This window comes from Choloepus didactylus, chromosome 11 (assembly GCF_015220235.1).
Source record: "Choloepus didactylus isolate mChoDid1 chromosome 11, mChoDid1.pri, whole genome shotgun sequence".
Classification (NCBI taxonomy): Eukaryota; Metazoa; Chordata; class Mammalia; order Pilosa; family Megalonychidae; genus Choloepus; species Choloepus didactylus.
This window is the reverse complement of record NC_051317.1, coordinates 2,624,173-2,644,260: the sequence shown is the minus strand read 5'-3', so window position 1 is coordinate 2,644,260 and position 20,088 is coordinate 2,624,173. Positions and strand designations below refer to the sequence as shown.

Here is a 20,088-nt window from a genome sequence, read left to right as displayed (position 1 = left end):
CAGAAGAATCACTATCTATGACAGCTATAGCCTTTCAAAATGTGTTTCTTAAATAATAAGACTTGAAAGTTGAAATGACTCCTTGATCCATGGGCTGAAGAATCTATGTGGTTAGTAGGTATGAAAACAACATTAATTTTGTTGTACATCTCCATCAGAGCTATTGGGTGACCAGGTGCATTATCAATGAGCAATGATATTTTGAAAGGAATCTTTTTTTACTGAGCGGTAGGTCTTAATAGTGGGCTTAAAATAGTCAGTAAACCATGTTGTAAACAGATGTGCCGTCATCCAAGCTTTGCTGTTCCACTTATAGAGCACAGGCAGAGTAGATTTATCATAATTCCTAAGGGCCTTAGGATTTTCAGAATGGTAAATGAGCATTGGTTTCAGTTTAAAGTCACCAGCTGTAATAGCCTCGAGCAAGACAGTTACCCTGTCTTTTGATGCTTTGAAGCCAGGCAATTGACTCCTCCTCTCTATCTTCTTCCAATATAAGGCTGTTTCATCGACATTGAAAATCTGTTGTTTACTGTTGCCACCATCATCAATTATCTTAGCTAGAGCTTCTGGATAACTTACTGCAGCTTCTGCATCAGCACTTACTGCTTCACATTGCACTTTTTTTTTTTTTTTTTACATTTTTTATTGTGAAATATAACAGCTATAAAGAAAACTGATAACTTTCAAAGTATGATTTAACAAGTAGTTAGAGAGAAAATTTCAAAGAATATTATGAGTTACAGTTCCACAATTTCAGTTATTTCCTTATGAAATATAACGTATACAGAAAGGTGATAACTTTCAAAGTACAATTAAACAAGTAGTTATATAGGAAATTTCAAAGAATGTTATGGGTTATAGTTCCACCATTTCAGTTATTTCTTTCTAGCTACTCTAATACCCTAGCAACTAAAAAAAATCAAAAAATTAAAAAATATTTATATTAACATTCAGTATTTGTAATCCTTTGTTAAATCCTATCTTGTCTGTTGCTACCCCTTCCTCTCATTTAATCATTTTCTTGATCATCAGGGACATCTAGGCAGTGCCACCCTGATTTGTTCATATTGAAAAGGAGTGTTGACATTATGGAAAAGTGAGATGCATCTCGTTGATATTCTTGAAGAGGCTGTTGCCTCCGGGTTTTGGGACTTATCTGGCATAGGAACACTCTGGAGGATTTACGTTTCTGAAAAATAAACTTAGTGAGTGACACTTTTATAGAGTCTCTCTGAGACCTAGGTATTTTGGGACTACTGTTGATTTGGGCTTGTCCTACTGTGGCCATTTGGCATATCTAGTTGAAGCTTGCATAAGGTAACCTCCAGGATAGCCCCTTGATTCTATTTGAAATCTTTCAGCCACTGAAACCCTATTTTGTTACTTTTCTTTTCCCCCTTTTGGTTAAGAAGATATTCTCAATTATTCGATGCCAGGGCCAGGCTCATTCCTGGAATCTGTGTCCCATGTTGCCATATCCCACGCAGGGGGAAGCAGTCATTTTTTATTAACTCCCCATTGCCCCTGCCCTCACCCCTGGTAACCTGTACTCTACTTTTTGTCGCTATGAGTTTTCATATTCTCTGATATTTTCTTTGTGGTTACCATGGGGCTTAAATTTAACATCTTACATGTGTAACAATCTTGTTTGCTTTGACACCAACTTAACCTCAATAGCACATACAAACTATGTTCTTATATCCCTCTATCACCCCTCTTTTATGGAGTTCTTGTCGCAAATTACCTATTTGTACATTATAAGTCCCAAACCATTGATTTATCATGACATTTTATGCATTTGCCTTTTAGATCCTGTAGGAAATAAAAAAAGTGGAGTTACAAACCAAAAATATAATAGCACTTATATTTATATTTACACATATTGCTATCTTTACTGGAGATCTTTATTTCTTCCTGTGGCTTCAGTCAATTTTCTTGTTTCCTTTACTTTCCACCTGCAGAACTCCATTTAGTATTTCTTGTAGGGCCAGTCTAGTGGTGATGAACTCCCTCATATTTGTTTATCTGGATATGTCTTAATTTCTCCCTCATTTTTAAAAGACAGTTTTTCCAGAGGTAGAATTCTTGATTTGCATTTTTTTGCTGTCAGCACTTTAAATATGTCATCCCACTGCTTTCTTGCCTCCTTGGTTTCCTATGAGAAATTGGAACTTAATCTTATTGAAACTCCCTTGTATTTGACATGTTGCTTCTCTCTGGCATCTTTCAGTATTCTCTATCTTTGGCATTCAACAGTGTGTCACCTTGCACTTTTATGTTATGAAGATGGCTTCTTTCCTTAAACCTCATGAACCAACCTCTGCTAGCTTCAAACTTTTCTTCTGCAGCTTCCTCACCTTTCTCAGCCATCATAGAATTGAAGAGAGTTAGGGCTTTCTGGCTTAGGCTTTGGTTTAAGGGATGTCGTGGCTGGTTTGGTCCTCTCTCCGTATCAGCAATAAGGCTGTTTTGCTTTCTTATCATTCGTTTATTCACTGGAGTAGCACTTTTAATTTCCTTCAAGAACTTTTCCTTTGCATTTGCAACTTTCTGACTGTTTGGCACCAGAGGCCTAGATTTTAGCCTGTCTCAGCTTTTGACATGTCTTCCTCATTAAGCTTAATCATTTCTAGCTTTTGATTTAAAGTGAGAGACATGCAACTCTTCCCTCCACTTAAACATTTTGAGGCCATTGTAGGGTTACTAACTGGCCTAATTTAAGTGTTGTTGTGTCTGGGGGAATAGGGAGGCCCAAGGAGAGGAAGAGGGACTGGAACAGCTGGTGGGTGGAGCTCTCAGAACAAACACATTTATCGATTAGGTTCACTGTCTTATTTCGGTGGGGTTCAGTGGAGCCCCCAGACAATTACAGTAGTAACATCAAAGATCACAGATCACCATAACAAATAAGAGATTATAAAATGGGGACAATGATAGCGCCTGCTTCCAGCTGTGGTTGTGAGGAGTGAGGATTTAGTATATTTAAGGGAGGTGCCTGGGGCATAGCAATGCTCTGTAATGCTTGCTATTGTTGTTAATTAAGTCACCCAGTTAGTACAGGGCAGGGTGAAGATTTGAACCCAGAGCCGACTGACTCTAAAACATTCCATCTACAAGTATCCCAGTGGCAGTGGGACAAGAAGGTTCAGGAGCCAGTGGCATGGAACAGGGAGAAAGGAGGAGACAGAAAGAGGGATTAAAAGGGGGAGAGCAAGCCAGGGAGAGGAAAAGAGTGAAGGAATGAGGAGCCTAAGGCATGAAGCCGCTTCAGGACTTGCGGAGCCTCCCAGAGCCTTGGCTCAATGACCTTGAACTGGAGGCTGCCCAGAAAGTCAGCAGCAAGGTAACAGATTGGAACATTCTGCACTGGCTTCCCCGTAAATGTCTTACTTCAGGAAGGCATTAGGGAAGGGTCTGTTAGGAAAAGGAGAAGAGAGAGACAGAGAGTGATTAAGACAGAGAAAGATAAAGACAGATGGAGTCAGAGAAAGAAACAGAGAAAGGCTGAGAGGTACAGAGACAGAGAGGGGAAAAAAACAGAGGAAGATAAAGACTGGGAGGGGGTGGTGTATAATACTCAAAAGCAGATAAACAGAGAGACAGTGACATGTGCTTAGAGACAGAGAAAATAAGTACGAAGAATGGAAAAGGAGGAGAGGATGGGTGGGGATTTGGTTGAGTCAGGGCTGAGGTGAGCTGTGATTGACTGGCCAGGTCTGTGGTTGATGGAGCAAACAAACCTGCTAAGTGTGTCAGAGCTTTATCTAAGAAAAGCACCTTCCCCAGTGCTGGGACACGCTGAGTACTTTTGACTGTGTAGGGCTGTGACAGGCAACACTTTCTTTATCTGAATTGGAGACAGGGATGCTCTTCCATGTGTTTCACACTGGGTGCTGCAGATTAGGCTGTGGATATTTCACAGTTGGTGATAAACGCCTGTTTGGAGAAGCCCTGGGCTGAGCAGCACTGGGCGAGGGGGTTGTATGTCGGGGGTTGGGGAGTGGGTGATAAGACTCAGAGGCCTGGAGACTAATTCTATATGAGGGGGTGGTTTCTATTTAAAAATCTCTATAAGTATATTTGTATAGGCTTTGAATGTCTCTGGAAGGATATGCATCAAAATATTAATAATAGCTAATCTCAGAGGTAGGATTTTAAGGAGGGTTTTGACTTTATATATTATGTATTTTTGTTATGTTTATGTTTTTTACAATAACAAAATAAGGCCTTTATAACCAGAGGATTATAAGGTTTAAATTAGGCAATAAGTGCATTCCTGAAATGAGAGAGCAAGGAAAGTAATGACCTTGGCTATAGAACAGACAGGCAGGTTTTCTATTCATCTGCCAAGCAGGCAATGGCTAAATGGAAGGGGCAGTGTATTTGAAAATATTTCTCCTTGATGTTTCTAAGAAACTTTGAAAATCTGATGACCACACTTTCTCCTCTGATTCTGGCAGAAAGGTGAAATTATTAATGCCCCCTTGGCTTAGACAATTTTCATTCCTTTGAGGTTATTAACAAAAAACAAACCTGGGAAGGGACAGATTTATTATGCTGTATCATTTGAAGGGTTTCTGTTCAGTATGGCAGACATAAGATTTTTCCCTTGAGTGAATTATGCATGCAACGACTGCTGAATCAACTCCCTTTCCCTTTAGGTCTCTATCTCTCACCCCTTTTCTTTTAAATTTTAAATGAAGGCTGTGGCTGGCACACTCTTTCAAAGGTATTGCCTGTTGGCTTAAGTAATAACCCAGATGTGTCTTCTTTCAGGCTTTATGAAGGCAAAGAACAGATGGAGTTTGAAGAATCCATGAGACGGCTCTTTGAATCCATCAACAACCTGATGAAAAGTCAATATAAAACCACCATCCTTCTGCAGGTTGGTTACTCAGCCAAAACACTCTATCTTTAATGGTCATCCACTAAATAACAGCCTGTTGAGATAATATCTGCTTTTACTTAAATACCCAGCCTTGTGTTAATTGCAGGTGGTTTAATTATCATGAAGGCCAAGGGTTCATGCGGCAGGAGAAAGAATATTTATTGTTTCTTTCCTGTGAAGGCATAAGTGCCTCCTTTAAAAATAGCTCTGAAGTTTTTGTTACATGGAAGGAAATAGGTCCAACATGATCCCCTTCTAATGGTGAGAAGAGTTAAATTGGCCGTCCCTTAAGCTAAGGCTCCCATAGTCCACTTTTTATTCTTGACACCATAAACTCAGGTCTTCTTTGGGGGTCAAAGCATCTCTTCAAGGAACAGGAGACACTCTGGAGAGAATGTGTTCTCTAATATAGTGATTCATGAAGATGATCTGTAAACTCTGTAAATGGAGAAGCCTTGAGGTCCAGCCTGGTGTTTGAGAAGGAATTTAGCAGCGGCGAGTCTGAGTGAAGAGACTGTTTAGGAAGACTTCGTAGCTTTCATGGGATTCACTCGTAAGTGTCCAAGAGGTGCTGTCTGATGTGTTGTTAATAAAGAAAACCCAAACACATTTATCTAACTCCATCTGTTAATGGAGATTGTCTTTCTTTAAAAAAATCAATTTTTATCCTTATTAAATATCTACTATTATGCTTGGGATTGTTTTTGGTTAGAATTAATGTGGTACTAGTAGTGTTCAGCTAGAATGGAGGTAAGGAGGCAGAATGAATGAATAATGAATGAATGAATGAACAGCCCCAAGGATAGGTGTTAATAGCACCACTTGATAGGTGAGGAAACTGAAGCTCAGAGAGTTGAGATAGGTTCCTCCATCTCCATTGCTACGAAATGGTAATGCTGGGATTCAGATAGTTTCTGCCTGGTTCTAAAGGCCTTGCTCTCAACCACTACATTCCAGTGTTCATTTTGCACCTGCTATGTGTAGCCACTAAGCTGGGGATATGGAGGTTTTCTCTAGAATTAATTTGGACTACAGTCTTAAGGTATTTGCCTTCCCTTCCCTCTTGCTGACTTTTAAGAAGTCTATCTCCTACTCCTAAAACCTTTGTCATTTTATAGCAAAGAGAATAACAGGAGTGAGAGCCTGTTGCCCTGTCTTTATTATATTGAAAGTAGATGAGCTCCCAGTGAGAGGCCAAATAGCCTCAGGACAAACAGTGAGAACTGAGGATGACCAGTTTCACTGAGAGAAGCTTTATGTTGAGTCAGGTCCAAGGTAGGCTCCAAGTAAGATGAAGTGTGAGGGAGCAGAATGGATGAGCCATCAGAGGAAGCCAGCTGTGGGGAGGAGAAGGGAGCCATGGCCCCGAGAGAGGCAGAGATGCCACGGAAAGACCACATGGCCTTGAGAAGGATGGAGGCAAATATGCCCTCATAGAGCTACTGTTTATAATTTCAGGACCTGTTTTCCAATGATGAGCTAACTATATCTTATGGAAAGGAATAAAGGGATAAAGGGAGTACGAAGGTAGGGAAAGAAAATAAAGAGGGAGAAAGAAAGGAAGGAAGCAAGGAAGGAAAGATGAGGAAGGGAGCACTTAGTGCATCAAGGAGAGCCAGGCTAACAAGAGTGAGCTTCTCTATCCACTGTATGACCTCTGGCTGGTCATTTTAACTTCTAAGCGTCTCAGTTCCCTCCTCTTTATAAAGCTTCACTATTGGGTGATAAACCAATAAGCGTTGCCTGTAAAAGAGCAAATTATAAAATGCTATGCAATTGCAGAGAACTAATATGCTATTTATGGTTTGAGCATAAGTTTTTTTATTCTGGTTCTTATTGTCCGGGTAGCTGTTTAAGAAGTGGCCTGTTTTTCCCTGTCATTCAGGCCAGATTATGCTGGTTTTCTCCCCATGGCTTTGTACTTCAGAGCAGTATAAAGGGGCTTCATCTCTTTTTCAGTTTGTTCTGTGGGCTCAAATTAGCATCAGGGATTTACATAAAACCAATGATGCTTTCCATCTATTTCTGTGCTGGTTGAAAACTTATCAAAGAAGAATATAAAGTCATATTCAAATATGGAGAGCAGTACCATTTGAAGAGAATGTAATGTTCTTTGGGGTGTGAGCTGATGAGGGGGAAATGATCAAAGCCATGTGATGTTAGCAAACCCCATTGGAATATCCTATAGTCCTTGATGTTTGCTACGGGAGAAAGAGCTTTGGATTTGGAGCCAGAGAGACCTGAGTGGGAAAGTGGGTGTCAACACTTGGGCCTGTGAGTTCATTTCAGTTTCCTGGGCCTCAGCTCATCCTTTTATGGAAGGGGAAATATAATGCCCATTTTATAAGATTATTGAGAGAATTAAATAAAATAATATATATGAAGCATATAGACTAGATTCTGTTACAGGGTTTAGTTTAAGTGAGTTTTAGTTATTTGTACTTCTTCCTCCTTTCCTTTGTAACAAAACAGAAACCTTTTGGGGCATTTTACTTGAGTGGGAGCTGGAAGGGGGTATTTGTATTCTTAACCTTGTCACATAGGACCGGAGAGTGCTGGGATATTCAGTTATTCATTTAGAACAAGAAATACAGATGAAAATTTGAAGGAGCATAAATCTACAATAACTGACTGTATGAAAAAACAAACAGAAAAAGAGATGGCATCGACTAATGTGTGTATGGGCGAACTGTGGTGTATACATACGATGGACTATTGTGCAGCTGCAGGAAGGAATGAAGTTGTGATGCATGCAATGACATGAGTGAACCTTGAGGACATTATGTTGAGCGAAATAAGCCAGAAACAAAAGGATGAATATTGTATGGTCTCACTAATATGAACTACCTATAATGAGCAATCTCTGGGAGTTAAATTTGAGAGCATAGGTTATCAGGAGATAGAAAGAGGTAGAGGTTGGGCAATTGATGTTTATGGAGTAAAGAATGTTTAATAAGGTTGATTGTAAAGATTCAGAAATGAATACCACAATACTGTGTGATGGTAGCACAATGCTGTAAGTGTAATTAACAAAGCTAAGTGTATGATTGAAAGAGGAAGGCTAGGATCATGTATGCCACTAGAATGAAAGCTAGAAGATAAAAACTGGAACTATATGACTTAGTGGAACCTAGAGTGGAGGATGATGGTGGTTAATTGTACAACTATAAGAAAGTTCTTAAATAATCTAGAATGAACATACACCACAATTACAAGGAGTTAATAATAGGGTGGTGTGATGGTTAGGTTCATGTGTCAACTTGGCCAGGTGATGGTACCCAGCTGTCTGGTCAAGCAACCACTGGCCTAACCATTGCTGTGAGGATGTTTGTGGCTGGTTAATAAACCATCACGCTGGTTTATTAAATCATCGGTCAATTGGCTGCAGCTGTAACTGATGATGTCAACGAAGGGCGTATCTTCCACAATGAGAGAATGCAGTCAGCTGGATTTAATCCAATCAATCAGTTGAAGACTTTGAAGCGAGACAGATAGAGGACCTTCACTTCTTCTTTGGCTGACCAGTGAAGTGTTTCCTGAGGAGTTTGTTGAAGTTGCAGTTCTTTTCCTGAGGAGTTCATCAAACATCTTCATTGGAGTTGCCAGTTTACTGCCTGCCCTGTGGAATTTGGACTCGTGCATACCCGCAGTTGCGTGAGACGCTTTTATAAATCTTATAGTTATAGATATCTCTCATTGATTCTGTTTCCCTAGAGAACCCTAACTAATATAGGTGGTGTATGGAAAAAATACAATTAAGGCAAATTAAAGTCTACAGTTAACAGTAACTTTGTAACATTCTTTCATTAATTGTAACAAAGGCATTAAACCAAATAAATGTCAATAATGGGGATATAAAAAGTATGGAATTTTTTTTTTCTGTAGAAATAAGAATGTTCCCATATTGACTGTGGTGATGAATGCATAACTATATGATAATACCCAGAGCTATTGTTTGTACACTTAGGATGGATTTTATGCTGTGTGAATATAACTGTTTAAATAATAATAATAATAAAAATAATAACAATAATAAAACAGATGGCACAGTTGCACCTAGTGTCCTGATCCTGATCAAATAGGACAAGGTGACTGGAAACTGGATTCTACCTCCCTGGGGTATACTAGGAAAGAGTGCAACCGTCTGTTAGTATTGTCTGCCATGAGTTTTTGGTGGGTGCATACAGTATGAATGCTAGTAACTGATATTCCTGGACCAAACTTTACACTTCTACCAAATAGAGGTTTACAGTGGAAACTCTATTGTATACTTCAGTTGAGAGTGAAGCAGATCTGGTTTAAATCTCAGCTTTGTCCATTGTGAGTTCCAGGACTTTAGGCAGGTTATTTCTCATTTCTAGGGCTCTTCTGGAGACTTTTTTCAATTGCTTTCTGTAGTTTTCCTTGTTCAGTGTCAGCATGGGCAGCAGCTCACCTGGAACCATGGATAGTTAAAGCCAATGTAAAGATTGTAGAAATAGCAACAAAAGCACTGCATTTACTGAATACCTTGCATGTGCCAGGGGCTCTGTTTACTGGCACTAACACTATTTACTCTTATTCTGGGCTGCCTTCACATGTGCACAGGCACGTGCATGTGCGTGTGTGTAACAGAGAGAGCAAGAAGCAGAGACAGAGGGACAGACACAGGGAAAGGGACGGAGATAGAGAGACAACCTGGAAGCACTCAGCAGCCAAGTCACCATTCCTCATGGAGGGAGTGCAGCTGTTTGGTTTTTATTTGTTTATTATTTATTTAGTTAGTTTTATTTTTTAACATTTGCTGTGTGCTAGCAGCCCGAGATTATCAATCCTTTTTTTTTCTTTTTATAAAGCAGTTTTATTGAGATATATTCGCATACTGTATGATCTATCCAAAGTGTATAATGATGGCTTTTAATATATTCACAGAGTTGTGCATTCATTGCCACGATCAATTTTAGAATGTTTCAATTACTCCAAACATAAAAAACCCATACCCCTTAGCAGTTACCTCTCAATCCCTCTATCTCTCTCCAGCTCTACATAACCACCAATCTATTTCTGTTTCTACAAATTTATTTATATTTACATTTTATGTAAATGGAATCATACAATATGTAGTAATTTGTGTCAGGTTATTTTCACTTGGCATAATTTTTTTTTTTAATTATTACCTTTTTTTATTAGAGAAGTTGTAGGTTTACAGATAAGTCATAGAAAATACAGCATTCCCATATACCCCCCTACTATTGACACTTTGCATTAGTGTGGTACCTTTTGTTGTGATTGATGAAAGAATATTAAAATATCATCCATCCTTTACATTAGGTGTATTTTTTCCCATACACCACCCTATTATTAACAACTTGTATTAGTGTCATACATTTGTTGTAATTCATGAAAGAACGTTCTCATACTTGTACTATTAACTGCTGTCTGTCATCCACACCAGAGTTCACCATGTTATAAAGTTCCATGCTGTGTCTTCTAACTTTCATTTTGGTGACTTACACGACTCAAAACTTCCTCTTTCAGCCACATTCACATACATAAGTCAGTGGTGTTAATTACACTCACAATAATGTTACCATCACCACCATCCTTTTTCAAATGTTTTCAATCAACCTAAACAGAAATTCTGTACAAATTAAGCATCTGCTCCCCATTCTCTAACCCCAGTCTGTTTCCTGATAGCCTATATTCTAGATTGTAACTCTGTGAGTTTTCATATTATAATTAGTTCATATCAGTGAGTTCATACAGTATGTATCCTTTTGTATCTGGCTTATTTCACTCAGCATAATGTCCTCAAGGTTCATCCATGTTGTTGCACACATCAGGACTTCAGTTCTTCTTTACAGTTAAATAATATTCCACCATATGTATATAACACATTTTGTTTATCCATTCAATGGTAGATGGAGTCTTGGGTTGCTTTAAACTTTAGGCAATTGTGAATAATGCCATTATGAACACCAGTGTGTAAATATCTTTCTAGTCCTTGCTTTCAATTCTTGTGGGTATATACTTGGTAGCAAGATTGCTGGATCATATGATAATTCTTTACTTAGCCTCCTGTGGAACTGTCAAACTGTCTTCCACAGTGTCCACACAATTTTACATTCCCACCAGCAGTGAATGAGTGTTCCTGTTTCTCCACATCCTCTCCAACAGTTGTAGTTTTCTGTTTTTTTAATGGTGGCCATTCTAGTGGATATAAAATTATATCTCATTGTGGTATTGATTTGCGCTTCTCTAATAGCTAGTGAGGCCAAGTGTCTTTTCATGCGCTTTTTAGCCATTTGTCTATTTTCTTTGGAGAGATGTCTATTCAAGACTTTTGCCCATTTTTAATTGGGTTTTTTTACATATTCTGGATGTTAAACCCTTGTCAGCAATGTGGTTTCCAAATATTTTCTCCCATTGAGTAGATTCTCTTTTCACTTTTCTGACAAAGTCCTTTGATGAACAAAAGCTTTTAATTTTGAGGAGGTACCATTTATCTATTTTTTCTTTCATTGCTTGTACTTTAGGTGTAAAGTCTAAGAAATGATTGCCTAACACAGGATCCTAAAATGCTTCCCTACATTTTATTCTGGGAGTTTTATAGTCCTAGCTCTTATATTTGGGTCTTTGATCCATTTTGAATTAATTTTTGTATATGGTGTGAGATACAGTTTCTCTTCCATTCTTTTGTATATGGATATCCAGTTCTCCCAGCACCATTTGTTGAAGAGACTTTTCTTTCCCAATTGAGTGGACTTTGCAGCCTTATCAAAAATCAATTGACCGGGGAGGTAGGGCAAGATGGAAGCATAGGGAGGTGTGGAATTTAGTTAGTTCCCTAGAGGTACTAGTAAATAGCCAGGAACAACTAGAAAATAGTCTGGAACAACTGATGGGGGGACATCCGTGACCAGACAACATCATACACCAGTCAAGAATGGGTGGAACAGCTGAGATCGCAGCATAGAAATGTAAGTCAAGCTCCCTAAACTGCGGAGCTGGTGCTGCTCCCCACTGGCATGGCAGGCTGAGTTGCAAAACTTTGCTGTGGAAAAAAGAAGCAGTCCCTGCTGGAAGCAAGGGAATGTAGCTCAGTCAAGCTCCAGTTGTGGTTTTAATTAACAAATTTGGACTACTGAATACAGGTTATGAGCACAGAAAAACCTGGAGCAAGCAGGAAAGTAACCCAAAGGTTTATCCTGGCAGAGAGGAGGCAGGACTGATGGAAAACAATATATATAAACAAATAAAAGCAGAGGCTTTTAGAGTCCCCTGAGATTGGAATACTGGAAAAGGGCTTTGCCCCAAGAAAAGGGGCACACAGAACTGGATGCCAATTCCAATTCTTGCATGGTGAACTGGAGGGCTGTGGACTGGCTCTGAAAAGGGGCCTTCTTGCTTTTTTCTTTTTTTTTCTTTCATCCTAAGTAGCTCATTAGAGAAAGCCTCAGGTATGTTTAATTGTTGGCACTGACCCAGGCAAGGGTGGAATTAAGATAGTCAGAGAGTTAAAAGGAAAACTCAAGTGTAGGAGACAATTTCCAAAAGGGCTTTTCTTCCCTAAGAAAACAGGAGGGTGGGGCCCAGCTCATGTGGTGGCCCTCCCTCAGAGAACTCAGACCCCAGGGGCTGGGGATGGGCAGAAACAGGAACAGCTTAAGCTTGGCCTCTGACACCCTCAGTCCCTGGCTGGGACAGAGCCCACTGTGAATTAAAGGGACCACATCTCTTTATGCTGGTGGGGAGCTGTGGGCTGACAAGCACCACCTGCTGGGAAGGATAGGAAAAGCACAGAGTCTAGCAGCCTCACAGGAAAGTGTGACAATCTGCTGGGTATCACTCTCAAGGAAACCTGGTACTGAATACAGCCACCTGAGACCTGGGCCTGTCTGGTCTGGAAAAATATGATTTGGATAATCAAGGAAACTGGATGTCTAGACAACAAAAAATTACAAATCACACTTGGACAAAGAAAGATATGGTCCAGTCAAAGGAACAAACTTACACTTCAACTGAGATACAGGAATTGAAACAAATAATTAACAATCAAACAAATCTCCTAAATCAATTCAAAAATCAAATCAGTGAGTTCAGGGAAGATATGACAAAAGAGATGAAGGATATAAAGAAGTCAGTGGGCAAACATAAGGAAGAACTCGAAAGTTTGAAAAAACAATTGGCAGAACTTATGGGAATGAAAGGCACAATAGAAGAGATGAAAAACACAATGGAGACATACAACAGCAGATTTGAAGATGCAAAAGAAAAGATTCATGAACTGGAGGACAGGCTATCTGAAATCATACACACAAAAAAACAGATAGGGAAAGGAATGGAAAAATATGAGCAGGGAACCAGGGAACTGAATGACAACATGAAGCACATGAATATATGTGTCATGGGTGTCCCAGAAGGAGAAGAGAAGGGAAAAGGGGCAGAAAGAATAATGGAGGAAATAATCACTGAAAGTTTCCTATCTGTTATGAAAGACATAAAATTACAGGTCCAAGAAGCACAGTGTACCCCAAACAGAACAGATCCAAGTAGACTGACTCCATGACACTAATCAGATTATCAAGTATCAAAGACAGAGAATTCTGAAAGCAGCAAAAGAAAAGGAATCCATCACATACAAAGGAAGCATGATAAGACTGTGCAGATTTCCTCAGTAGAAAACATGGAGGCGAGAAGGCAATGGTATGATATGTTTAAGATACTGAAAGAGAAAAAGTGCCAACCAAGAATTCTATACCCAGCAAACCTGTCCTTCAAAAACGAGGGAGAGTTTAAAATATTTTCAGACAAACAGACACTAAGAGAGTTTGTGAACAAGATACCTGCTCTACAAGAAATACTAAAGGGAGCATTACTGGTAGATAGCGTAAACAGGAGAGAGAGGTATGGAGAAGAATGTAGAAATGAAGACTATCTATGTAAGGAGAGAGAGAGGAGAGAGAGAGAGAGAGAATAAAAATAAAGTAAGATATGACATTTAAAATCCAGAAGACAAGTGGTAGTCAGTAAACATTACGTTGAGTGAAATTAGCCAGAAATGAAAAGACAGATACTGTATGGTCTCACTAATATGGACTAACAATGATGAATGAAATTTGAAAGTTGAGAACACAGGTTATCAGAAGATAAAAAGAGGTTAGAGATTGGGCATTTGATGCTGAAGGAGTACAGCACGTTTAACAGGATTGATTGTATAGATCCAGAAGTGGATAGCACAATACTGGGTGATGGTAGCACAATATTGTAAGTACTCTGAACAAAAATGAGTATGAATACGGCTGAAAGAGGAAGGCTAGAGGCATGTATGACACCAGAAAGAAAGAAGATAAAGATTGGGATTGTGTAACTTAGCGAAACCTAGAGTGGTCAGTTATGATGCTTAAATGTACAAATATAAGAATGTTTTTAAATGATGGAGAGCAAATGAATGTCAACATTGCAAGGTGTTGAAAATTGGATGGTATAGGGGAAAAAATACAATCAATGCAAACTAGAGCCTATAGTTAATGGTAACATTGAAAGATGCTTCCATTAATTGTAACAAAGGCAATATACCAAAATTATATGTCTATAAGAGGGGGATATAAGGGAGTCAATGTTATTCTTAGTGGTGGTGGTATTGTCTGGCCTTTTCATTGTATTTTATTTTTATTTTTATTCTATCTTTTGTATTTTTATTGTTGATTGACTTTTCATTAAGTCTCTTCTTTGGTGCTCTGTCTAACTCGCTCTAGACCTTTAGAATAGCCCTTGTTTAACTATATAGATTTTCTGAACTCTTCTTCATCTGATTCTTGCCCTGGATATGCAGTGTAATTTTTAAGATTGTGCTTTTTGTGCAATTGTCTCTCTCCAGGAGAGAGCTTCCTTTCCTCTATTCCTTGTCCAGGAATCTTCCTCTATTCTGTTCACTTTTGTGCAGACTTTTCTCCCCAGCTCCTGTGGTTTCTTTAAATTCTCTCTCTCACTCAGTGCCACATTTTCCTTACACTTTTCAATTCTGGGACCCATCCTATCTTACAGCAGTTTGGTTTAACCCTGCCCCCCTCTTTTCTTTTTCTGTGAGGTTTCTCTGATTCTGGTTTCTTCTCCGTTATGTTATCCCACTCCAGGGAGCCAGATGGGGTCAATCCAGAAAGGGGCACAACTTCAGAAAAGTCTGTTTTCAAAGACTATCCTTATAAAGGCAGAAAGCTTCTTTATCTACTTCCTTTCCCAAATCAGCCTCCGCTGCCCTTATTGAAATTTCCCAATTTGCCAAGATGGAAAGCCTTCCACAAAGCATGACAGGACATTGTATAGCATACTGCTTAAGAGCCAGTTGGACAGTCAGGCTCATAATCTTTCCATGATATTTATTAGCTATGTGGCTTCTGGCATATTACTTAACCTCTCTGTGCCATAGTTTCTTCATTGGTGAAGTGAGATGACAATATCTATTCACAGTCTACTTGTAGAGTAGTTGTAAGAATTAGATGAGATGATACATGTAAAATAAATGACGCATAATATTTCCAATAATGGTTGCTATTTAAAAACCCTATGATTAATACCCCCCACATAAATACATACACATATATGCTGTGTGTTTTAAGAATCATAAAATATACAATACAGAAATGGACTAAAAGTGATAGCAATACAATACTAATTTTTGTGTAATAACAGTAATAATGAGAGTAATAATAATAGCAGCATGGAAGCAAAGCAGTTCCCCGGAGGCTAGCAGAGATTGAAAACTGAGCTGTCTGTAGTTCTCAGGCCTTAGAAACCTGCAACAAATATAGCTCTCCAGGGGATCTTCTGCCTGAGCCACTCTGCCTTCTGGGAGTGCATGTTGGTAGCACCTGCTGAACTTGACTTTCACACTCTTCAGGTGTGTCAGAACTTCTGGACAGATGCCTTGTGGCTAGTGCTGCTTGTGACAATGGACTTGACAAAATTCCTGAGTCAGAGATGCATGGTTCACATTGGAAGAGAGAACCACAGGCCTCCCAATTCTCTTTGAGGCCGCCTGGACGAGATGAAAGTTTAATGTACTCCTGTTGAGTTGATAACACCCTCTGAGTCTCAGGGTGACAGCTACTTGGTTTGCTTTCCTTTATGGCTGGCCCGGAGCTGGGAAGCTGGGAAGATTGACTTCCCATGAGACAACCCCTCTCCCAGCCTTGTCTAACTTCTCACTAGTAGCAGAAGCTTTTAAATGTGAGTGTCTATTCAGACTCCTGGTGACTGCTGTACTCTAGCATCACTCCAAAGCACTGGAATGATATGTGACTCTTGAAAGCCACCAAACTGCTGCGGACACCGAAGTCCTGGCATTTCTCAAGTCGATGAGGGTTTTGTTTCTGTTGTTGTTTCCTCACTTTGGTCTTAATTATGGTGAGTACACATTATACTTTGTCCAGGCACTCTGGAATGAGGTCAGGACTTGAGAGATGAGATAAAGGTAGATTTGGCACACACACCTTTGAGGGCCTGCTGTGTGCTGGGCATTACAATAGGTGCATGATATACTGTATTTCATCTCATGTCCCCTGACCCCACATGAAAATGCCAAGTCTCAAGAGGTGCAGGATGGGCTCAGGCCCATGCAGATGCAGGGTCTCTGTGGACCCAGAACTCTATGTTCTTTGCCTAAGAGTTAATGAAGGGACAGGTTTCTTGATGTGCTTGGTCTAGCCTTTTTCAGGGCATGTACCTCAGCATATAGTGCTTCTTTAGAATGGAAAGGTTGCAAACTGGCAGCACCTTAGAGAAATGCAGCCTGTGGATGTATTTGATTTGACTAGCACAGTGGGAAGGCAGTTGAACAAGAATGGTCATTCTTTAGGTAGGCTATAACCCTTTAGGTTCCACATGACCCCATCAGTTCTGACTGTCCTATGTTTAGTCTATTCCACTCTTTTCTATTGCTTGCCCAGCCCTGCAAGTATCTGATTTTGCTACATCTGCTTGATGTTTCATAATAAAGATGATCTCTGACCATCTTTAATATATACTATATATTGTAACTGCCTGGAGGAATGTCATAATGTGTCATAGCATATTAAAATTCTGAAAAGTTCGACAATATAAAAATGTCACTACTTTATCTTTGCTTCAACCAATGTTTCCTCAAATGATATGAATGCAAATCCTTTTCCTCCACAGAATACTTATACCATTTTACAGGACATGAGTGTCCAACAGGGCATAGTTTTGGAAACACTAGATTTGAAAGAATAAAGGATGGCTCTCTAGATACAAAATGTAATAACTATAAAGAAAAAAATGGACAAATCTGACAACATACAAATTATAATCTTCTTGTGCAATAAAAGATATGATGAACAAAGCTAAAAGACACACAGTGAGTCAAACAACAGGACAAGCAAGAGAAAATTCTTGCAAATTGTATTACTGCAAAAGAGTTAACATGATTGATACAAAAAGAATTACACAAACCATAAGAGAAAAAATTAACCCCAAAGAAAAGTGGACACAGGATATGAATGAGCAATTTAGAAAATATGGATGTTCAATACATAAAAAGAAGATACTCAATTTCATTAGAAACCAAAGAGTTGCAAATTACAGTTGCAAATCATACATCAGATTGACAAACATTAAAAAGATTTGTATATCCAATATTAGCAAGATTATTAAGAAATGGACAGATTCACATATTGTTAGTAAAAGGAAATTTGTTACTACTTCTTTTTAAGGTAATTTGATACTACCTGCTAAAATTTATATGCACATACATTTTGATGCACCAGTTCCTCTTCAAGCAGTCCATTCTATAGGGATTCTTACAGACACATAAATGTGCATAAACAAGTATAAATATGTACAGGTATACACACAGGTGCATAAACCACAGGTTTTATAATAAAGAAAAACTAAAAATAGCATGGATCCACTCCACCTGACTGGGCAGTGTTAAGGGTGGCAAGATATTTTCTGTCCCCACCCCCTTGTACTTGATTCCCCTGCTATCTATCACAGCCTCCCACCCGAAGGAGAAGGGGCATTTCTCCACAATGAGTTTTTTCCCTTTCTTTTTTTTTTTTGAAGAAGGAAAAATAATAAACTTTTTTTCTGTATGAGTAAAAAAAGTAACATGGAGCCCATTAGTAGAGGGTGAGTTAAAAAGATATGGTGTACCATAAACTGGCATTGCTAGGTAGTGGTTAGAAATGGAGAGAGTGTGGTCTGCGAAATGACAGAAAGATAGGCAGAACTATATAAAATGCACACACACACACACTCACACACAAAGCGAATGAATAGAAAACAGTCTGTGAGGAAACATCACACTACTAACAGTGGTCCCTTCTGGGGAGGAGGGATTGGGGCCAAGCTGGGGCTGTGAGACTTCAGGAACAATTTTTCATCCTAATACCCTATCTTTTTAGTTTTAATTTTAAAATATAATACAGAATTTTTATTTGTTCTAAGCAAATACCTGAAAAATAACCAATTCAACAGATTCCATGGTTGAAATGCTTAAAAATATAATTAAAATGCCATTGAACTCTTAAGTGGCTAAAAGCACATGTATGTGTTTAGTGTATGTTGTATTATTTACACACACACACACACACACACATATATAACATTACTTGAATAAATTAGGGAATAACATGTTCCTTGGCTCCAAGAATGTGTTCGTCAGTCTCCTATTAGTCCAGAAAGTTCTTCACTGGGCCCAAGGGAGGCTCTTGCACCCGTAACCCTAACCATCCCTAGCTCAGCTTCGAGGTGATATTTCTTCTGGAGTGAGACCTGGGTCATTGCCTGCATCTCCCCTGAGAGTCGGGAAGGTGTGGGGACACCCACAACTCTATGACTCCCCTACCCTCCCCCAGACCAGGGCATTTGGACTCAGAAATAAAGGAAGGAAGCAGAGAAAGAGAAATTGACAAGAGGAAAAGGGTAAATGACCAGTCCTTCCCTCCCCCCACTCCAGCCAGAGGTAAGCAGTCTGAGGGCCCTCTAATGAACTCCCCTTTCAGGGTGGTGAGGATAAAATGCCTTCCATTTAGATGTGCTGCTGTTAACTGCACGGTTTCCTTTTTCTAAGGAGAAAAATAATTGAGGAAGGAATCATCAAGGAAACAAATTACTTGCTTTTATTCTTTCTAAAAAGGGAAAATGAGAGGGACACGAAAAAAGTAATAAAATTCCCTCACCATCACTAATATCCTACCCCAACGTGTCTGCGTGGCAGAGGGGATGGAGGCATAATGGTTTTTTAAAAGCCATTTATTTTATATATATATTTTATAATTGCAAACTTACATAACAGTTGCAAAAATAATACAAAACCATACAGAGAACTCCAATATATCTCTACCCAGTCCCCAGATCCAACTTTTAACATTTTGCCACATTTGCCATAATACCATATCCTGAGTGAATATTTTTTTACATAAAATGCGTGTTACTATTTAAGATTTAACAATTATAGACAACAAGAAAAAAAAGAGAATGACGCCCTGGAGACAGACAGTTGCTATTTGACTATTTGCTGTTCAACTGTATAGCTTAAATCTTACAAGAGGTAGCTTTAAAAGCAGACTGCCTTATAGAGATTTCATTTTAGTTTCTAGTTTATTAGAATAGCTAGAAGGAAATACCTGAAACTGTTGAACTGTAATCCAGTAGCCTTGATCCTTGATGATGATTGTATAACTATATAGCTTATATGGTGTGACTGTGTGATTGTGAAAACCTTGTGACTGACACTCCCTGGAACCAGTGTATGGACAGATGAGTAATAGAATAAAGATGAAAAATATATATATAATGGGGGGGGAGAGGGTAAGGGGTATGGAATGTTTTGGGTATTCTTTTTTAATTTTTGTGGAGTAATGAAAATGTTCTAAAATTGATTGTGGTGATGAATGTCCAAGTATATGATGATACTGTGAGCCATCGGTTGTATAATTTGGATGGATTATATGGTATGTGAATATATCTCAATAAAATTGCATAAAAAAAGTCATGGGACCCACTTGCAAGGAGGCTCCAGAAAATACACAGGAAAAAGCAGACTGTCTGAATTTGAATTCTGGCTCTCCCATTTGCTTACTTGGTTATGTTAGGCAAGTTTCTTAGCCTTGATGTGCCAGAGTCTCCTTATATGTGTGAAAGTAATCTTTTCCTTGTGCAGTCATATTAAAGTTTAATAAGACAATCTATTTCTA

At 39.0% G+C, this 20,088-nt stretch overlaps 1 protein-coding gene across 1 annotated transcript in view; it reads left to right on the top strand.

Moving 5' to 3' along the window:
* Nucleotides 1-20,088, top strand: part of DOCK2 (dedicator of cytokinesis 2) — a 431,071-nt gene that overhangs the window by 102,896 nt on the left and 308,087 nt on the right. Inside the window, exon 23 of the mRNA XM_037798794.1 lies at nt 4,780-4,888. Within this exon, the coding sequence (XP_037654722.1) occupies nt 4,780-4,888 (109 nt within the window). The remainder of the gene's footprint in view (nt 1-4,779; nt 4,889-20,088) is intronic.